At 45.3% G+C, this 16729-nt stretch overlaps 1 protein-coding gene across 4 annotated transcripts; it reads left to right on the top strand.

The window, feature by feature from the left end:
- The first annotated feature begins 5944 nt into the window (after positions 1 to 5944).
- Positions 5945 to 16144, top strand: SPP2 (secreted phosphoprotein 2). 4 transcript variants are annotated; one of them, XM_053983072.1, is made up of 8 exons: positions 5945 to 6054; positions 6151 to 6275; positions 7121 to 7243; positions 8383 to 8493; positions 10201 to 10255; positions 10772 to 10882; positions 12904 to 12940; positions 15855 to 16144. In XM_053983072.1, exons 1-6 carry the CDS (start codon positions 6006 to 6008, stop codon positions 10870 to 10872), a joined length of 564 nt encoding a protein of 187 aa, XP_053839047.1. In that variant the 5' UTR covers positions 5945 to 6005; the 3' UTR covers positions 10873 to 10882; positions 12904 to 12940; positions 15855 to 16144. The 4 variants fall into 4 exon arrangements, with proteins under 4 accessions (XP_053839047.1, XP_053839048.1, XP_053839046.1 ...); XM_053983073.1 differs by having other exon boundaries at positions 15852 to 16144; XM_053983071.1 differs by lacking the exon at positions 12904 to 12940.
- The last annotated feature ends 585 nt before the right edge of the window (positions 16145 to 16729 follow it).

Genomic DNA, 16729 nt, shown 5'->3' with positions numbered 1-16729 from the left:
AGCTCTGAAACTGAATCCTGGACTTGCTTGCAACAAAGAACAAAGGAGGTGCCGGAGAAAAGCTGGGACTTCTATGGCTCGGTTTTGCTCTCCACTTGGGGATCACAGAATGCCAGAGCACTTTATCTTGCAAAGTATCATAAAGATCATCCAGTTCCTACCACCCTGCCACGGCCACAGGTGCTGTGCAGGCACAGCTGTCACTAGGGTTGGAAGAACACTTCTCCATGTTTACCATTCCTCTCCTGGATTTCAAGCTAACATGAAAAAATCGGCTGGTTACAGTTGAATTTTGTAGCTCTCAGAACTTGGAATAGGAGTCTCCAGTGGCCATGGGATGTCCATTCAGCCTTTGTTAGATCATCCCGATGGAGCTCAGCCCTGTGCAGCCCAGGCACAGGCACCAGGCTGCTGGTCCATTTCAGCATCCCAAAGTCTTTGTGGCTTCCTGTGCACCCTGAGGCTCCGGCATCCACTCTTGAATTCCCAGTTAGTGCTGTGCAGGACATGAGAACACAGGAATCGCCTGCTTGGCTCATTCTTGGCTTTGCTGCTCCTGCCTAAAGGAATAATCAGGAGTATATGCTGATGTAAAGCTATAGCTAAACACCAGGGACCTTTTCGGTAGTGTTTAAAACAAAACCCTTGTGTGACTCTTCAGAGACTCTAAAATGCAGGGTGAAAATGACAGCTTTGGTATTTAAGAATCCCATGTGATTTTGACATGTGATTTTTCTGGTCAAGGATTTGAATGCTAATGCAGAAATTACAAAAATGTTAAAAGTTGTTTTCATTGGCAACCCCTTTTAAATGGCATCAGCACACTTACAGGGGACAGAGTATGACACTGGGACAGTACTTGGCACTTAATGGCTTCAGATCTGGGAGATACATGTTTTGCTCGGCTTCACCCAGGAGTTCAAGTTCTCCCAGGACTTTGATCAACTGGTCACTGCAGGTAACTTTCACTAAATGCAAAAGGAGGTAACAGCAGAACTTATGGAAACTGTGCCCTACGGACCTACAGAGTGGGAGAAAACCTTGAAAATTATCAGCAGGCTCTGGAAAACTTTAAAAAAAATCAAAAAGAGATATAGCCTTGTGACTTTTCAGGCACAACTCTTTGGGTCTGGAGGAAATATTTGCCTTGTATCAGGTACAATGTTGTGGCAATGACCCTGTAAGGTCTTTTTTTTCTGACAGTCACAGGAAGGCCTCTGGAACTTCAAATATTTGAAGTTTCAAAGGCTGAAAGTAGTGAAGTGAGGCCTCTGAGATTGTGTTGCAGGCTGTGATGTTTCAGAACACCTCTCTGGGATGTGTTAATGTGGTTTTGTTTGCTTTAACCTGTGTTTTTTGTTGCTTCACTCTGAAAGTCCATCTCCTGCAACACCAATAGGAGTTGTGGACGGTGAGGTTGTGTCCATTGGACCTGCAGTGCCAAAGGGATCAGACACTGCATAGAATGATAGAATCATTTTAGTTCTTCTTGGGAAAGGTCTCCGAGACCTTTGTGTCCAACCTGTGCCTGATGCCCACCTTGTCACCAGCCCGGAGCACTGCATGCCATGTCCAAGTTTTCCTTGGGCATCTCCAGGAATGGGGACTCCACACCGCCCTGGGCAGCTCATTCCAAGGCCTGAGCACACTTTCCATGGAGAAATTCCTGCTGATGTCCAACCTGAGCTTCCCATGGCCCAGCCTGAGGCCATTTCCTCTCCTCCTGTCCCTGTTCCCTGGGAGCAGAGCCCGACCTCCCCCTGGCTGCCCCCTCCTCTCAGGGAGTTGTAGAAGTGAGAAGGGTTCCTTTGAGCCTCCTTTTATCCAGGCTGAGCCCTTCCAGCTCCCTCAGCCTCTCCTCATGTGACTTAAATGTGTGGCAGAGGGTACTTGCTTAGGACAGTGTGTGAGCAGTTAGAGAAATTGGAATCTCAAAGACTTCTTCTCCCTCCCAGGAGGTCAAGGGCTGGAGAATATTCAGCAACCCACAGGCAGTGCCTGCATGGGCTGTCTGATTTTCTGCCAATATCTCAAGGGACACACAGATGACTTAGGAAGAGAAACGAGGCTGAGACTGTAATGTCTGTGAATTATGAATCAGGTCTCAAATCTTCTGTTAGTCTGAGCAAAATTTAGAAGCCTTTCTCCTACCTATAGCATCTGATGTCAATGTATGTCTTCTGCAGATATGGTGAAGTTACTCAGAGAATCATAAAACACTTTGGGTTGAAAGGGATCTGAAGGCCCATCTCATTCTGATTCCCCCTGCCATGAGCAGAGACACCTTCCACTCTCCCAGGTTGCTCTAAGCCCCATCCAACCTGCCCTGGAACACTTCCCAGGATGGAGCAGCCACAGCTTCTCTGGACAATGTGTGCCAGGGCCTCACCATCCTCACAGGGAAAAATTTCTTCCCAATATCCCATCTAATCCTGCTCTCTGGCAGTGGGAAGCCATCCCCACCTTGTTATGTTGTGCCATGCCCATGGTGAAGAACTTCTCAGGGACCTTTTGGTTTTGCTAATGGCACACCATAAAAGCTATGGAAAAACAGAGGAATGTACTGCTGTGAATTTACTTGGTTTTTCTTTTATCAGAAGGGACACCATCAACTTTCATGTGTCATCTGAATGTTCAGGAAACAAGAGATCAGGAATAGCTCCTCAGTGCCTGGAATGCTGTTTAGACTGTTTTCAACATACAGGCATGTGATGATGCTGGATGATTTACATTTTAAAGGAAAATACATCTTGTAATTACCAAAATTTCACTCACAAAGAGAAATTGCTGTTCCAGTTGTCTAGAAACAGAACTGACTTGATTGCTGGGAGTGAAAGGAGTCTGAAAATAGTCATCTAAGACAGGCGCTTTAATTTCCTCATTTCTTAACTAACGCCTGTTTGGTGTGTAGATTAAATCGGATACAACTGCCTCCCTCTGCCCCAAGCTGCCTTGTCATCTGGAAATTGCTGGTGGTAGAGTCCAAGTTTAGTCCTGAAACTGCCAATTCTCCATCTCACCTTTCATCACTTCTCTGTGTGCCATGGCACCACTCTCCACCTGGTGCTTCCTAGCAGAGTCCTTTTTGGCCAATGCTGGAAGCTGGGCATGAAGAGAACGTGGAGAAAACCTCAGACCTCCCCAGAAACCCAGAACTTGAGTCTGAAAATGTAAAATTGGTTCCACTGCTTAAATATACTGAAATAGAGATTCAGGAAGCTGGAATAGCAAACATCTCTGTTGTCCAGATGCTGTAAAGCCAGGGCTCTGCAGAGGAACTCTGATTTCATTAGACAATTTCCAAGTCCCACTCAGCATTACTACAATCCTTCTGGCAGCATTTCTTAAGACCTGCTCTAAGAGGACAATCTTTAAACTCTGCAGTTGGCTCAATATTTAAAATTACTCTTGCACTGGCTACAACACTGTGCCTCAATGGTTGGGAAGGAATTTTACATATTCAGCTTCTAGTGGAGTATTAACTGGTCCCAGCATACAAAAGGCAAATGGTTGCCTTTTTAGGGATGAAGTGGAAAGCTAAATGTTGTCCAGACCACTGCAGCAAGATGAAAAACAGCAAGGATCTTGGGACTCTGAATGCCAAGGGCTTTCTGTTTGAATGGTTTGAGTGGTCTCATTCCACTGGGCAGACTTGCCTTCCTCCGTTTCTGAAACAGCAGGGCACAAAGGAGTGCAAACATCCATCCCAGAACTAAGATGGGAGGCAGAACAAATAATGCTACTACCACCCAGGCACCTCTTTGGCAAGGAATGTGGGGAGAAAGGAAAACACTGTTCTCCCTCATCTGTTACAATCTCAGCACACACTTATTTCTGACAAAAGGTGCATTGAGTTTGGAGCTCTCTGTCTCTAATTCCCAACCTTTCATAAGAAAAGAACTTGAGATATTGCTTTAAAAGAGAAGGATGAGTTTTTAAAATCAAAACACATTTCTTTGATTAACATTCAGGAACCAAAATACTTTAATCAACTCTATGACCCATCTTCAATAGCAACCACTCCCTCTTCCAAATGACATTTGAGCCACAGAAAACTTTGCAACACAGAAAAATATTAGAACATTGGATCAGCTCAAATGCAGGCTGGTGAATGAAAATTATTACCATTTATCAACATTTTTGTATCCTTTATAACAGTATGTACTTTATTCAACATTGCCTCGGACTGATTGTAGAGAAACCATGGCAGAAGCGGGTCAAAGAGCTCACCTGAAGGCTTTCCCTTGATCTGAGGCAGTCTGGTCTTGGCTCTAGCAGCATGAAAGCTGGGCACGGCACAAAAGGCTGTTCCTGAGAGTCTCCAGCTCACTTTAAATCCTTTGCATTGTGCTCTGACATGGTCACAGCCATAGCAGAACATTCCTGGCTATGGGTGAGGGTGTCCAATGTCAGACAATTCCCTTTTCTGACCCAAAGATGGGGCAACTGAGAGGCATTTTAAAAACTTTTATTCCATTTTCAGCCTCATGAGAAGGGTGAGACAATACAGATGTTATAATTCACCCCATCACAATCAGAAGCTATTTTTTAATTACAATACACTATAAGCGTTTCTTGGCCTACCAGCTTTAGCCACACCACGCTGTAGATGCCTTAAAGCCAATCATCTAAAACGACCCACTACAACGCATCTTTCATAGTTCTATTTCTCCAAAGTACCCAGTCTTATTTGCAAGGCCGTCCTTTGAAACTTTTTTCTAGTCTCTATTTCTCTCTCAACAATGTCTGTCCTATGCCATGGCATTTCTAAGTCAGCATTTCTTATCTCAAAGTTTGCATACGGATGCAGACTGTGTGGGGCTCCTGTCAGGCCCTGAGAACTCTCTACAAATCCATTTCCCACAGTCCAAGAGCTAGGGGAGAACATCTTTAGCTGCACAGAATAAGGAGAATGGATGTAGAGAGAGGCTCTGGCTTTTCGCTGGGAAAAGTTTCAATCAGTGTATTTGACCCCATTCCCAATGCTGAAATCCAAGCTGGCTGGTAAAAAGTGCCCACCTCTTTTCCTTTTTGCTTACAAGCGGGAGGAACTTTATGCTTATCAAATTTGAGCCTCCTGCAAGTTCTTCTGTTTGGGAAGTTCTTAAAATAAACCCATGCCACAGAATTCAAGAACTGCAATTTCAAGGTTAATGGAGGAATTTCACTCATATGGAAGAATATTTTCATATTTTCACTATTTTATAAATATATTTTAAAATTTATGTATATTTTAAAAATTATTTCTATTTTAAATTTTTTTAAATTTAAATTTTTTTTTGAATTTATATCTATATTTTTATCAATGTTTTATTAAAATATTTCATATTTTCACTCATTTTCACTTCACAATGGACATGGTTACACCCACCTCTGCCTTGTGAACAGGCAGCAACAGGTGAGTTTGCTTGAAGGCAGCAGTTTCCAACATTTTCCAAAAATCCCATTAACTTCTGGGGTGAAACTTTGTGTCTCAGTGATCTGCCATGTGCCTGGTGTCTAGGACGCTCCTCATAGGTGCAGGGTGATGGTGGCACTTCCTCATGGGTGAATTCTCCTCTGGTGCTGGGGAATCCTCAGGGAATGCCAGCTTGGAAGTGGTTCCAGGGACTGCCAAGACATGAACGTCCTGGGTCCAGTGCTAAGGACAGAGCTGACTCATCCCATGGAAAACTAATGGCTAAAAGAGAACAAAATAACTAGATTTTAGTAGCCTTTGGCTACAAACATATCAGGAATTCAGTGCTCCCCAGAGGGGAATTCAGTCCTGGGAAAAAAGCACTGCAGGCCATCAATTATCAGAGAATTACTGCTAAATGGAGAAAAGCTGACAACAAATATTTACTCCCGGATCAATTTGTTTAAAGTGCAATGTTTGGAGCAGAGCTTGGACGTGGGGAGGTCAGGCGTAGGATCAAGGCTGCATTTATATAAAGACAGAGGGACACGCACTGGGAATCCTTGCTTGGAAAGGAAAAAGACTAGAGGATTTTGGAAGACACACTATGAGGATCCTAATTTTTCTCCTCACATTGAGCGTTTTCTCATGTTCAGGTAAGTTGGAGCCTTGTCCTCCTTTTTAGGGTGGTTTTGGGGGTGAAAAGTATAATCCTACAATGGACTTCTGATGGAACTGTGCCTCCCTCTCAGGGTTTCCAGCATATGACTATGACCTCCCTGTCACAGAAGAGGCTCTCAATGCTTCCCTTGCACGGATCAATTCCCAGTCATGGAGCAGAAACCTGTATGGTGTTGTCAGGAGCCGAGTCATGGGAGTAAGTACAAAGACAATGCAGATCCTTTACCTGAAATGTGCTTTCCTGGGATGGAAAACTCTTTTCCACCCAGTCCTAGAAACCCAGGTTTAGTTGGAGTTGGCTGATGCTGCTTGAAAGAGGGTGGGTTTGGGCCATTATCTGAAGTTACAACTTCAGTAACCTAAGTATCTTTTTTATGTAAGTTTGTAATTAAAATACTTTAGGCATTCAGATTTTTCATGCCTAGAGTAGAAGTCCTTGAGGGTTGTCTTGTAGGATTTTGTTCAAAAGTGATGTTTTTAAATACCTCCAGCAAACGGCTTTGCTTTGGGCATCAAGCAGCCTGGTTCATCTGAAGCTCCTTGCTGATTTAATGCCTCCACAAGTCAGGATTCTTTCTCTGATCTTTATTAATGTAATCTGTCTCTATGCACCAATTCTGGTTTAAATCTACTACAGTCTAGGTGCAAGCAAGAAACCCCTATCTGTTTTAATTTGTGGTGCTCAGAATTATACTGGATACTCCCCATGTTAAGGAGTTAAAACTTCTTAATTCAAAGTTATAAAGTTCATGCTCCTGAGCACCCTCAGAACCTTTCTGTTTCTATAGGTGTCCTGTATCAAGTCCCTGCAAGAATGAATGTCAAGATGACATATGGATTTATATAATTTTGATTAAAACCCCCAAGTATTTGAAAGTAGTGGGAATTTGTTATTTGTTGGGGGGTTTTGGGGGACATTGCTTTTTAATTTTTTTTTTTAAGTCTCCCATCTTGAGCTAAAGCATTGATTGGACTATGAGAAAGGGAAAAGAATAATCAAAAAGGACTAATGCTGTGTTGTGCTGACCCTGCTTTCACCAGGTGGACACGTGGGACAGCGATACTTACGGGTTAGATCTGCACTTCAGCATCCGCGAGACCGTGTGCACCAAAGCTTCGGGGAGAGACCCCTTTACCTGTGACTTCAAAACTGGCCCTTTCGTGGTAGGTGCCCCTGGTGGGAATGGGAACCCTCCCCTCCATGCAGGATCTTCTCAGGAAGGGTTGTAGTGCTGCTGGTGCTGCGAAGTGAGGGGTGGCTGGCTGCTTTTGATACAACCTGCAGCATGGAGTGGGTGTTGGGTGGGAAGGGTCAGTGGTGGGAAACTCTTCTGCCTGCTCAGTGGGGAGGGCAGGGAGCTGAAAAGAGGATTTGTGTCTGGGAGCAGTGTGTAGTGAAGGTATGTGTGCTTTTGGGGCCAAATCCTGGAAGGAATGGCTTGTTCTCTAAGATAAGAGGGTAGAAAATATGATATTTCACTTGCTTTTATCTGTCTGGGCACCACGTGAAGTGTTACCTTCCTATGTCATGCAGATCCTCTCTTTGTGCTGACAGTGCTGATCTCTTTTGGATTTTTCACTCTCAGCCTGAAATAAAAAGCCTCTTGATACAGCTCTTGCTCTCCTCTGAGTCTTAAATCACCAGCTTTGGTGGAAATGTATTGTCTTTGAGTCTGTGCACAGACTTGGGACTTCTCTGTGCACAGTTACTCAGGCCAAGTCACCTCTGCTCTGGAGCTAAGCAGCTTATGCGTGTGTGTAGATGGCACCACACAGAATTGTTGGTTATTGCTTTGCTATTTTTCTTTAAAAACACAAAAGTTGGCTGCTACAGTGTTATCCCTGTATCCTAAATTGACACCATCCTCCTTTTCTTCCCAGGGCAATATGGTAATGTGAGGATGTGTTTTCCAAACTTGAGTGCAGGTTTTGCTGCAGTTTTTTGTCCAATTGGAGAGACAAAATTTTTAAGCGTAGTTTAACCCTTCTTTAAGGGTTAACCCCAATCTTTAAAGGTAGTTTAATTTCCAGAGCTGGAGCTGCTGTTGGCATAGCCCTGCACTGTCCTTCTCTTTGTGCTGAGCTGTGAAAAGGATGTGGAGGTTTTCTCTACCCCGAGCAGGCTCAGAGGTTTGTACAACAAACACATGGCTGGGGAGCAATAACATATCATTGTATAATTGTTTTCGGGTTTCTTTCTCTTGGAATTTGTTTTTTAAATCCTTCTGCAGGTTCCCACCACCACTGAGGGTTTGTATTGGATGTTTGCTTTGTGAGATTGGCTCTATTTTGTTCTGTTACAGCCCACTGCTTCCTGCAGGAGCGTTGTGGAAGTCTCTGGGGGGCTGATTGCCAACATCACCGTGCGGTGCCATCGCAGCACATTCAGCTCGGAATCCATGAGCAGCGAGGAGGTAAGGAAGGGGAAAACCCATTTTTGCTGCCTGGAAGAGTGAAAATTCTGCTTACCATCTTTTAAAGAGAAGTCAGGTGTCTGTGTGTGCTCCTGTTGCAGGAGAAGGTTTGGGTCAGGAAAGTGGCTATACTTTGAAATCCATCTGTCAGCCGTAACTCTTCCCTTTCCATCATCTGAGGGCTCTGGCCTTGCCTGGGAGAGTGTGACTCTGTGGCAGTCTGGCAGATCTGTCAACTCCAGCACTTCTTTCATTGAGTATGGGCCTGGAGAACAGTGGCTGGCACTTCTTGGACACACACAGATCCCTACGGCTCTGGTCTCTTACCAATCCCAGCTCCCAGCTGAGCAGATCATCACAGCACAGCCCAAGGACATCTGGTCTGCTAAGATCTTTGTTCCCTTTTTGGGCTCTTTTTTTGGTTTTACAGGTGTTATTCAATGCTGACCTAACCTGGGAATTCCTACGGACCATTTCCAAACTGTGTCAGTGTCCACTTTATCCGTGAAGCAACTCTTGAACTTGTGTGTCTGCACTTAGACTACAGCTCTACAGTGGGTGCTGTGCTTGAGGGAACACAATTTAACAAGCAAGGCTATGGACAGCTTTTATTTTTTTTTTGAGAATTCAGAGAGCTAAATTAAGAATTTGAATTGTAGAATCACAGAATGGTTTGGGTTGGAAGGGATCTTAAAGTCCATCCAGTTGCACCCCTACTGTGGGCAGGGACACCTTCCACTAGCGCAGGTTGCTCCAAGCCCTGTTCAGCCTGCCCTGGAACACCTCCCGGCATCCAGGGGCAGCCACAGCTACTCTGGGCACCCTGTACCAGGGCCTGCCCACCCTTACAGGGATGGATTTATCCCCACTATCCCATCTCACCCTGCTCTCTTTCAGCTTAAGGCCAGTCTTCCTTGTCCAGTCACAACAAGCCCTTGTGAAAAGTCCCTCTCCAGCCGCCGTGTAAGCAAATAGGATTCTTTGTTACTTTTCCTTGGCTTGAATTGCCAAATTAGCTCTTCATTTATTCTTTTTTTCTCAAAATCTCCATTCAGAGCTGGCTAGTGAGTGCACCCCAGGAAGCCCGGCTCTGCAGAGCAGAAAGACTGCATGTGGAGCACTGCAATGTGTAACAGTCTGGGATGTTCAGTCAGTCCCCTGTGGGTTGACATAACCATTGTTTAACAGGGCACTCAGCACAAACACTTGCTTTTACAAGCAGACATCTTCCCCCTAGTCTTCCTTAACCATCACTTAAAATTCAGTGCTGTTGCCATATTCCTGCTGGGGAATATATTTCCTGCAATGTTAATAAGGAATAAATGCCAAAGGGAATTACTGCACTTGAAAAGTAAAGTGTTTCCCTCTGCAGAGGGCTGCAGCAAGTGCACTGTAGCTCTTGCTGTGGAGCTGTAACTCTGCTCAGGGGATCTCAGTTTGGCTGAGGTGGTGTTGGTGTGCCTGCGGTGGTATTTGGATGGGAGAAGGAATTGTGACTGACTGAGGCTGGCATCACAGAACATCCTGAGTTTGACGGGATCATGGAGTCCAACCCCTGGATTGCAGGAGCACCAGCAATAATCTGGTTATCAGCCAAATTAAGAATGAGGTTTGGAATTACTTTAGTGACCACCTCGTGCCTGAGGCAACGGAGAGGTGGGACTTCTTGCCAGGTGAGGTTTTTAAAGAAATGTCTTTCATTTCCAGATGATGCACGTGCCCATAACGACCCCTGACAGGCGAGGCAGCGCTCGCAGGGAAGGTAAGCCAGCTTCTGCCATGGTGGAATACCCTGTTCCAAGAGGTGTTTTCCTCTTGGAACATCTCCAGGTCATCTGTCTGAGGGAGAAGACAATGTGAAAGATCAGCTGTTTGCTCCTGGTCATGGGCAACTGGTTTTTCCCTTGAAGAGGGGTGTCTAGTTTAGGGTGCATGGAGGGCACTGTCCTGCCAAGCCAGGCCATGCTGAGATTCATACATTTTTTGGATTGCCAGATTTGTGCTCTCATAACCAGCACTTGTGTGCAGAATGCAGTGCTGAATATTTTATATTCTAGAGTCATAGAGTGGTTTGGGTTGGAAGAGATCTGAAAGATCATCTCGTTCCACCCCCGCTGTGGGCAGAGACACCTTCCACTATCCCAGGTTGCTCCAAGCCTCATCCAACCTGGCCCTGGACACCTGCAAGGATGGGTCAGCCATGGCTTCTCTGGGCAACAATCAACACAAGTCTGAAAGCATCTCATGCTTACAGATGTCTCCATGTTCTTTTTTTTAGATGATGCTTTTGCTCCTGAAGCCTTCCCTTCAAGGGGAAGAGGCAGCAGCCGCAGAGACTGGAACAAACCCAGCTACTTCAGCCCTGGCAAGATGGAATAACCTGGGTTGGGTGAGTGTGGGTTAGGGTTACAGTTGGGAGAGTCAAAGAACCTACAGCTCCAGGAGCACTGGGGCTGCCATCCCAACTTTGCTGCTCCTCCATCTTTCTGATCTGCACCACCAGTGCTGGATGGGGCTCAGGTTAGGGTAGACTTAGGGTTAGGCTTAGGGTTAGCTTTTTTACACCCTGGGTCTGCAGGTTTTGTGGCAAGGTGGGGAAGTGACTGCTCAGGATGAAGGACTTTTAGCTGCTTGGAAGACATCCCAGCTCCAGAGCTTGTGGCTGTCCCTCACTTTTCAGTTGTCCATCCTGTATCCTCCAACATACACCAGTGTCCGGGGGTACAGGTAGTGTGCAAAAAGTGCAGGAAAATCCTTCTGTAAACTCAGAGTTTGAGTTTAGTGTAGGCTTCTAGCCTTTTTACCCCCATTTTCCTCGTGACAAGGACAGTGAGGGGCTGGAGCATATCCAGAGAAGGGATATGGAGGAATGGCCGTGTCTTTGTGCCAAATCAAGTGCCCCAGGGCCACACAGCTCCTCAAACAAAAACTGAAGGGATCTGGGAGAACCACGGTGGGGAGAAGCACTTGTCTCGGAGAAATTGTGAAGGAGATGTTTGGAAGCCAGTTAATGGGAATGCTAATGAAAGGCACCCGTGATTTATTGGAGCTGGCAGAGCCTATCCCGCACAAAGCACCTTTGCTGACCTGCCTCTGCGGCTCTGTGTGGGAGCAGCTCTAATTGCTGCCGATGCTTTACCTGCCGTCTTAAGGCGTTAATCTAAGGGAAGTGGCTTGAAGGAGTTTTAGCAACACGGAATGAGCTCATTCTTTGGCATGCTAAACAGGTTTAAAGTAGTTGGGAAGAGGAAATGACTTAGTGCTCTGTCTTCGTGATTAAAAAGGCTCCGAGCGCTCGGGTACATATCATTAGCAGGTCTCTGTCCCTGTGGAGTGCCAGAACTGAGTGCTCCCTGTGTGTGGAGCTCAGCTCCAGCCTGCTGCGTTGGAAACGAGACAGTTTTAGATGGAATTTAGCACCGGTGACTCACCAAAAGCCAACACATGTTACTCATAAGCATATCCGTGGTAAACCTCGATGTGCTGAAGGAGACAAGCCTCCTGCTCTCCTGGAAACAAGATATCAAAGGAAAACCCAGGCACTCTGCTGTGTTTGTAAGAATTATTTCATTAAATCCATATGCTATTTTAGTTTATCCCTGAGCCACTAAAGCCAATAGGCCTTTTTAATCACTGCCTGCCTTCTTATAGGAACCTCTAACTTTTCTTTGCCTTTGGGAAGTGTTAGGTATCTTTAATTCTCTTGCTCTCGAGAAGACCTATCCCCTTTAAGCAGCACTCAGAAATGCTTTGTGCTCTCGTGTCTAACTTCTAACAAATCTCCAAACCAAAAGCAAAATGTAAAATCTTCCTGAAAATAGAACGAAGGTGAAGCAAGCGGGGAGAAGTTTATGGTTCTTAAAAGCCAGAGCAGTTCGAAATGTAATACTTTCTGCCTGCTCTTGCAGGTTGCAAGTGTCATTTATGGAGCTGTATTTCATGCAAGTGTCACCTATGGAGCTGCTTTTTCCAATGAGTTTCCTGGGTTTTGGACGTGTCAGAGGCAGATATATCAGGAGATTTAAAGAGAATATCAACTCTACCCCCAAAGCCCCTTGTTTCTCTTGCTTTTATCAATTTGACTTATTAGTTGCAAAGTCTGGAGAGGAATCTTCCTGATTTTGCTGGTATCCAGAATTAGAGGATTTCATTTGAAGCCAAAAATTAAACAGATTTTATGTGTCTGAGGCCAGGAAAAGTTATTCCCTGCTGTTTTTCCTGGGTTTTGGCATATATGTGATCCTGGCTGGCATTATTACAAGCCGTGCAGGGTTTGGTGGGGGCATGGGAAATGAGTGCTGAGTTTTGAAATGGCATTAGGCTCGACTGGCTTAGCTTTGCTGAGAAGATTTTAGGGGAGGCTGGGGAAATAGCAATTTAATAATAGAAGACTTTCATCTCTTACTGAAGGAACCTGGTGCTGACAGGCAAAGCTAGACAAGTCCAGGTAAGAAATTAAATGTGATTTTTTTTTTTTCTTTTACACACCAGAATGGGTAACTGACTGCTGCAAAAATTGCTCAGGCAAGTGGCTGACAGTTTTTCATGCTGGATTTTACATTTCTGAGCTAGGCCTTCTTATCTTTTTGGCTTCAGGAATTATTTCAGGAGAATTCTGTGCCTGACTTTGTGCAAGAAGCTAGTCTAAATGAACTCACTGGTGCTTTGTAGCTCTTTTTATTTATTAGAATGTGCTAAAATATTCAGGAGGAAAAAAAAAAGAAATCAGTGCCATTGTTATATAAAGAACATTTTCAAGTCTGCAGACTTCAGACCCACCAGTCTGCTGGTGCCTGCAGGAATTAGAAATTGAATATGAAAAACCCCATCAATGATTAATGAGCTTACTTCAGTGACAAGTCCTAATCAGATTTTCTGGATTTATTTCCTCGTCCATCTCCAGAATGGAGAGATTGTGAAATTCCCGTGGCATGCTCTGGGGCCAGTCTTTCCCATAAATAGCTCAGGCACACCGGGAGTGACAGGAGGGGGGAAAAAGCTGCTGTACAAGGGCTGATCACCTGTTAACAACCTGAGCCTGCAACGAGATGGAATTGCAAAGAGAAGCCTAAAAATTGCTCAAACTTGCCGACCACCTTAATCTCCAGGGAGCAAAAGGGCCCTGATGCTTTGCTGTCCCAAAATCACCTGCCTAAGGTAGTTTTTTCTTGTGGAGACCCGTGAATTATATCTGGAGTCTCCCCAGCAATGCTTAATGCCCTCGAACAGGAAAATCAAGAAGCAAGTTCCTTTGCAAAATGCACTCCTTTACAAAATACAAGTAGATGATGAATGCTGATTGTGTCTTACTCATTAATCACACAAGGAAAGTGTTTTTTTAACAGGAAATCAACTTCCTTCAGCATCATGCCAAGGGGCTGTGATTTCGTCCTCGAGTTTTCTGTATTTTCCTTACGATTGCTCTCTGACTGAGGACTCTGCCACTTGGCACAGCTTGCTGCTGGCAGCAGGAGGGTGGTGGCAGTGAGGAGCTGATTAGCAGCACTGGGATAGACTGGCATCCTTGAATATTAGGGTGGGGTTTTTTTCAATGGAAGAGTAACAGGCAGCACTGGGCCTCTTCTCATACCTAAGAAATCCAGAATCTGACCTTCAGAGTGAAATGGATGCTTGTTTATCTGTCTCCTATGACTATAATAGCAGAGCAGGGTTCACAGCTCTCCTGGGGTATGGAAAACTGAGCTTTAATCCCCAGTGCCCTCATTAAGAAGCTGCTTGATTTTAGTTGCGGTTTTATATCCTCATGTCTTTGTTTTTGCCTCTCCCGTTCACCCACCCACTTTCTACGGGTTGTCATAGAGCAGCTTATTGCTTTCTGTGGGAAAAAAAAAAAAAAGAAAAAAAAGAAAAGCGAAGCACCAGAGGGAAGGACAGTCCCTGCAGGGTGGGATCTGTTGCAGGGTGCGTGAGCTCCGTGTCGGATGAGCTTTGGGAGCCAGAGCTGGAGCAGTTTGGCGCTTGGGGAAATGTCAGGCTGCTGTTTTATTGCTCCTGCCACGGAGCCTGGCTGTGATGAGTCCTCGGTGTCACCTGGCAGCTGTGACACGCTGTGGCAGGGGACAGCATGCTTTCATCTGTTCAGAGGCAAAGGACTCGGAGGGAAACAAAGCCCGGCAGGACCTTTGCTGCTGCTGGGGTCAGAGCGTGGCAGGGCTGGGGCAGAGGTGTTAGAGCAGAGAGGAGAATCGCTGTGACATCCTCCTGGTGCTGTGAGCAGCAGCAATTTTTGTCTTGCCCTTTGTCCCCCCTCTTCTCGATCTGTTTTGAAGGAGTAGACCCACAGCTGCATGGAAGAAATTGTTCCTACTAAGGGAAGACGTGGAGTTTGGATGATCCCTTAAACTTCACAAGCCCCTTCATCTAATTCCAGGAGAACACGAACAGGACTTCCTTCCCTGGAAGAACAGAAACTCTCAACTGCCTGTTGTTCAGTGCTGGGTTTTAGAAATGAGCTCGTCAAAGAAACATGCAGTTGGGAAGGCCCTCTCAAAGCAGGGCTGTGTAGCTGAGGTTGGAATTCCATGGGATAGAGATCACTCATCCCCTTTGGGCTCCAGACAGGAACCCTCTTGGGGGAAGACTTGGTCCTTAAACTGAGCTGGAATTTCTGTTTCTGCTGTTGTCCCTTGGTCCCCAGCAAGTGGCTGATTGCAGTGGCTGGTCCTGGCATCCCCCATCTCCAGGGCTGGAGGCCTGGGCCTGGGCCTGGCTCCAGGCAGGATTCAGTGGCTCCTGGACAAGCTGTTCTTAGAGAGTCACTATATTTAATGCCTTCCACACGTGTGGACTCTCCTTTCTTGCCCGAATCTATCTCTAAAATTTTACTAACAAAATTGTCTTACAGAAAAATTTCAAGTTGCCATGGTGACCAACTTGCTGAAGACACAGTGTAGGCTACAGGGTGCTGGGGAAGTTGTCACATGTTCCCTTGGAAAAGCACATCTCCCATTTCTTCTGAATATTGTACTCTCAATTCAGATCCATCTCAGAGCAGACCACACATCAGCTTCTAGCCTCAACCATCTCTGATTTTGAGACTTGACAATACGTGTTTATTTGTGTCCCGTGGGTTTTATTTCACTATTGTTAATTTTTCTAACAGTCTGCTTATTTTTATTCCTTTTCTTTTTTTTTTTTTTTTACCCTAATTAGCCATTGCCACGACATTTGTGCACATATGAAATGTTTTGCATATGCAGGTTTCTTTTTGCAGATTCCACAGGGTGGGATGCAAATTAATAAGTAACTTGTTGAAGCTGAATACACTTTTCCCAAGGATGTTTGGTTGGTTCTGAGACAAATTCTCAGACATTTCTCCTTGCTCTCTGTTTTTAAAGCAGATTGGACAATGAGAAGAGTCAAGATTCAAAGATCCAGCGTGGGAAGAAAGAACCTGATGCCTTGGCCTTTCCTTTTTGGAGAACAAACTGTTCTTCCGTCTAGTGAGAGTCTTTCCCCAAACTGACTTTCTGCTCTGACAACAACAGAGGAGCTCATGAGATGCAAAATACACCCTGATCCATCGATAGCCCTTCTGATGTGTTAGGTCTCCCGGGGAGAACTCCAATTTAACTGTGTCCAGGACATTTCCACCATCCCATAATGATGCTATTAAAACCTCATTATTCCATTTGTTTGTTCTGCGTTTCTCTCTGCTTTCTTGTAATTTTCTGTGATGCTCCCGGCTAATTATTGATTATTCAAACGCATACACCCACACTTAATTCCTTTCTCTCCGGGCTGCAGCAGCTGCGGACAGAGAAGCCTCACTCCAAATCCAGAGGCTGGAGTTGTAGCCCACCAGGAATTTGGCTTTAATGGGTACTTGGTCGCTAATGTGGAGAGCTGAGGGCTGCTAATGACGGTGATTGTCAGGTACTAATGGCTTTTGGAAGAAGGCCAGGTTAGGGCAGACCTCTGCTGTGTTCCTCACCTGAGAAGGGTCTCAGCAGTCTTGTCCCCTTCTCTCCATTCCCTGCACAGAGCCCACCCTGCGGCTCTTCGGGAAATGGAAGGTTGCTGTGCAGCTTGGGGGTTCTTGTTGGGGTTTTTTTAAGGATTTATCAGTCAAAATCATCTTATTTTTCTCTCTAAAGCCTCTGTCCCACCCAGTTTGACTCTCGCCTATTTTTCCCTCCTGACTGCAGCGACGTAACCTGATTTGTAGGAATTTCCACCTCAAAAGCTTGAGAAGATGTAGTCAGAGCCCTCGATG

This window comes from Vidua macroura, chromosome 7 (assembly GCF_024509145.1).
Source record: "Vidua macroura isolate BioBank_ID:100142 chromosome 7, ASM2450914v1, whole genome shotgun sequence".
Classification (NCBI taxonomy): domain Eukaryota; kingdom Metazoa; phylum Chordata; class Aves; order Passeriformes; family Viduidae; genus Vidua; species Vidua macroura.
This window is presented reverse-complemented; position numbering and strand designations above follow the sequence as displayed.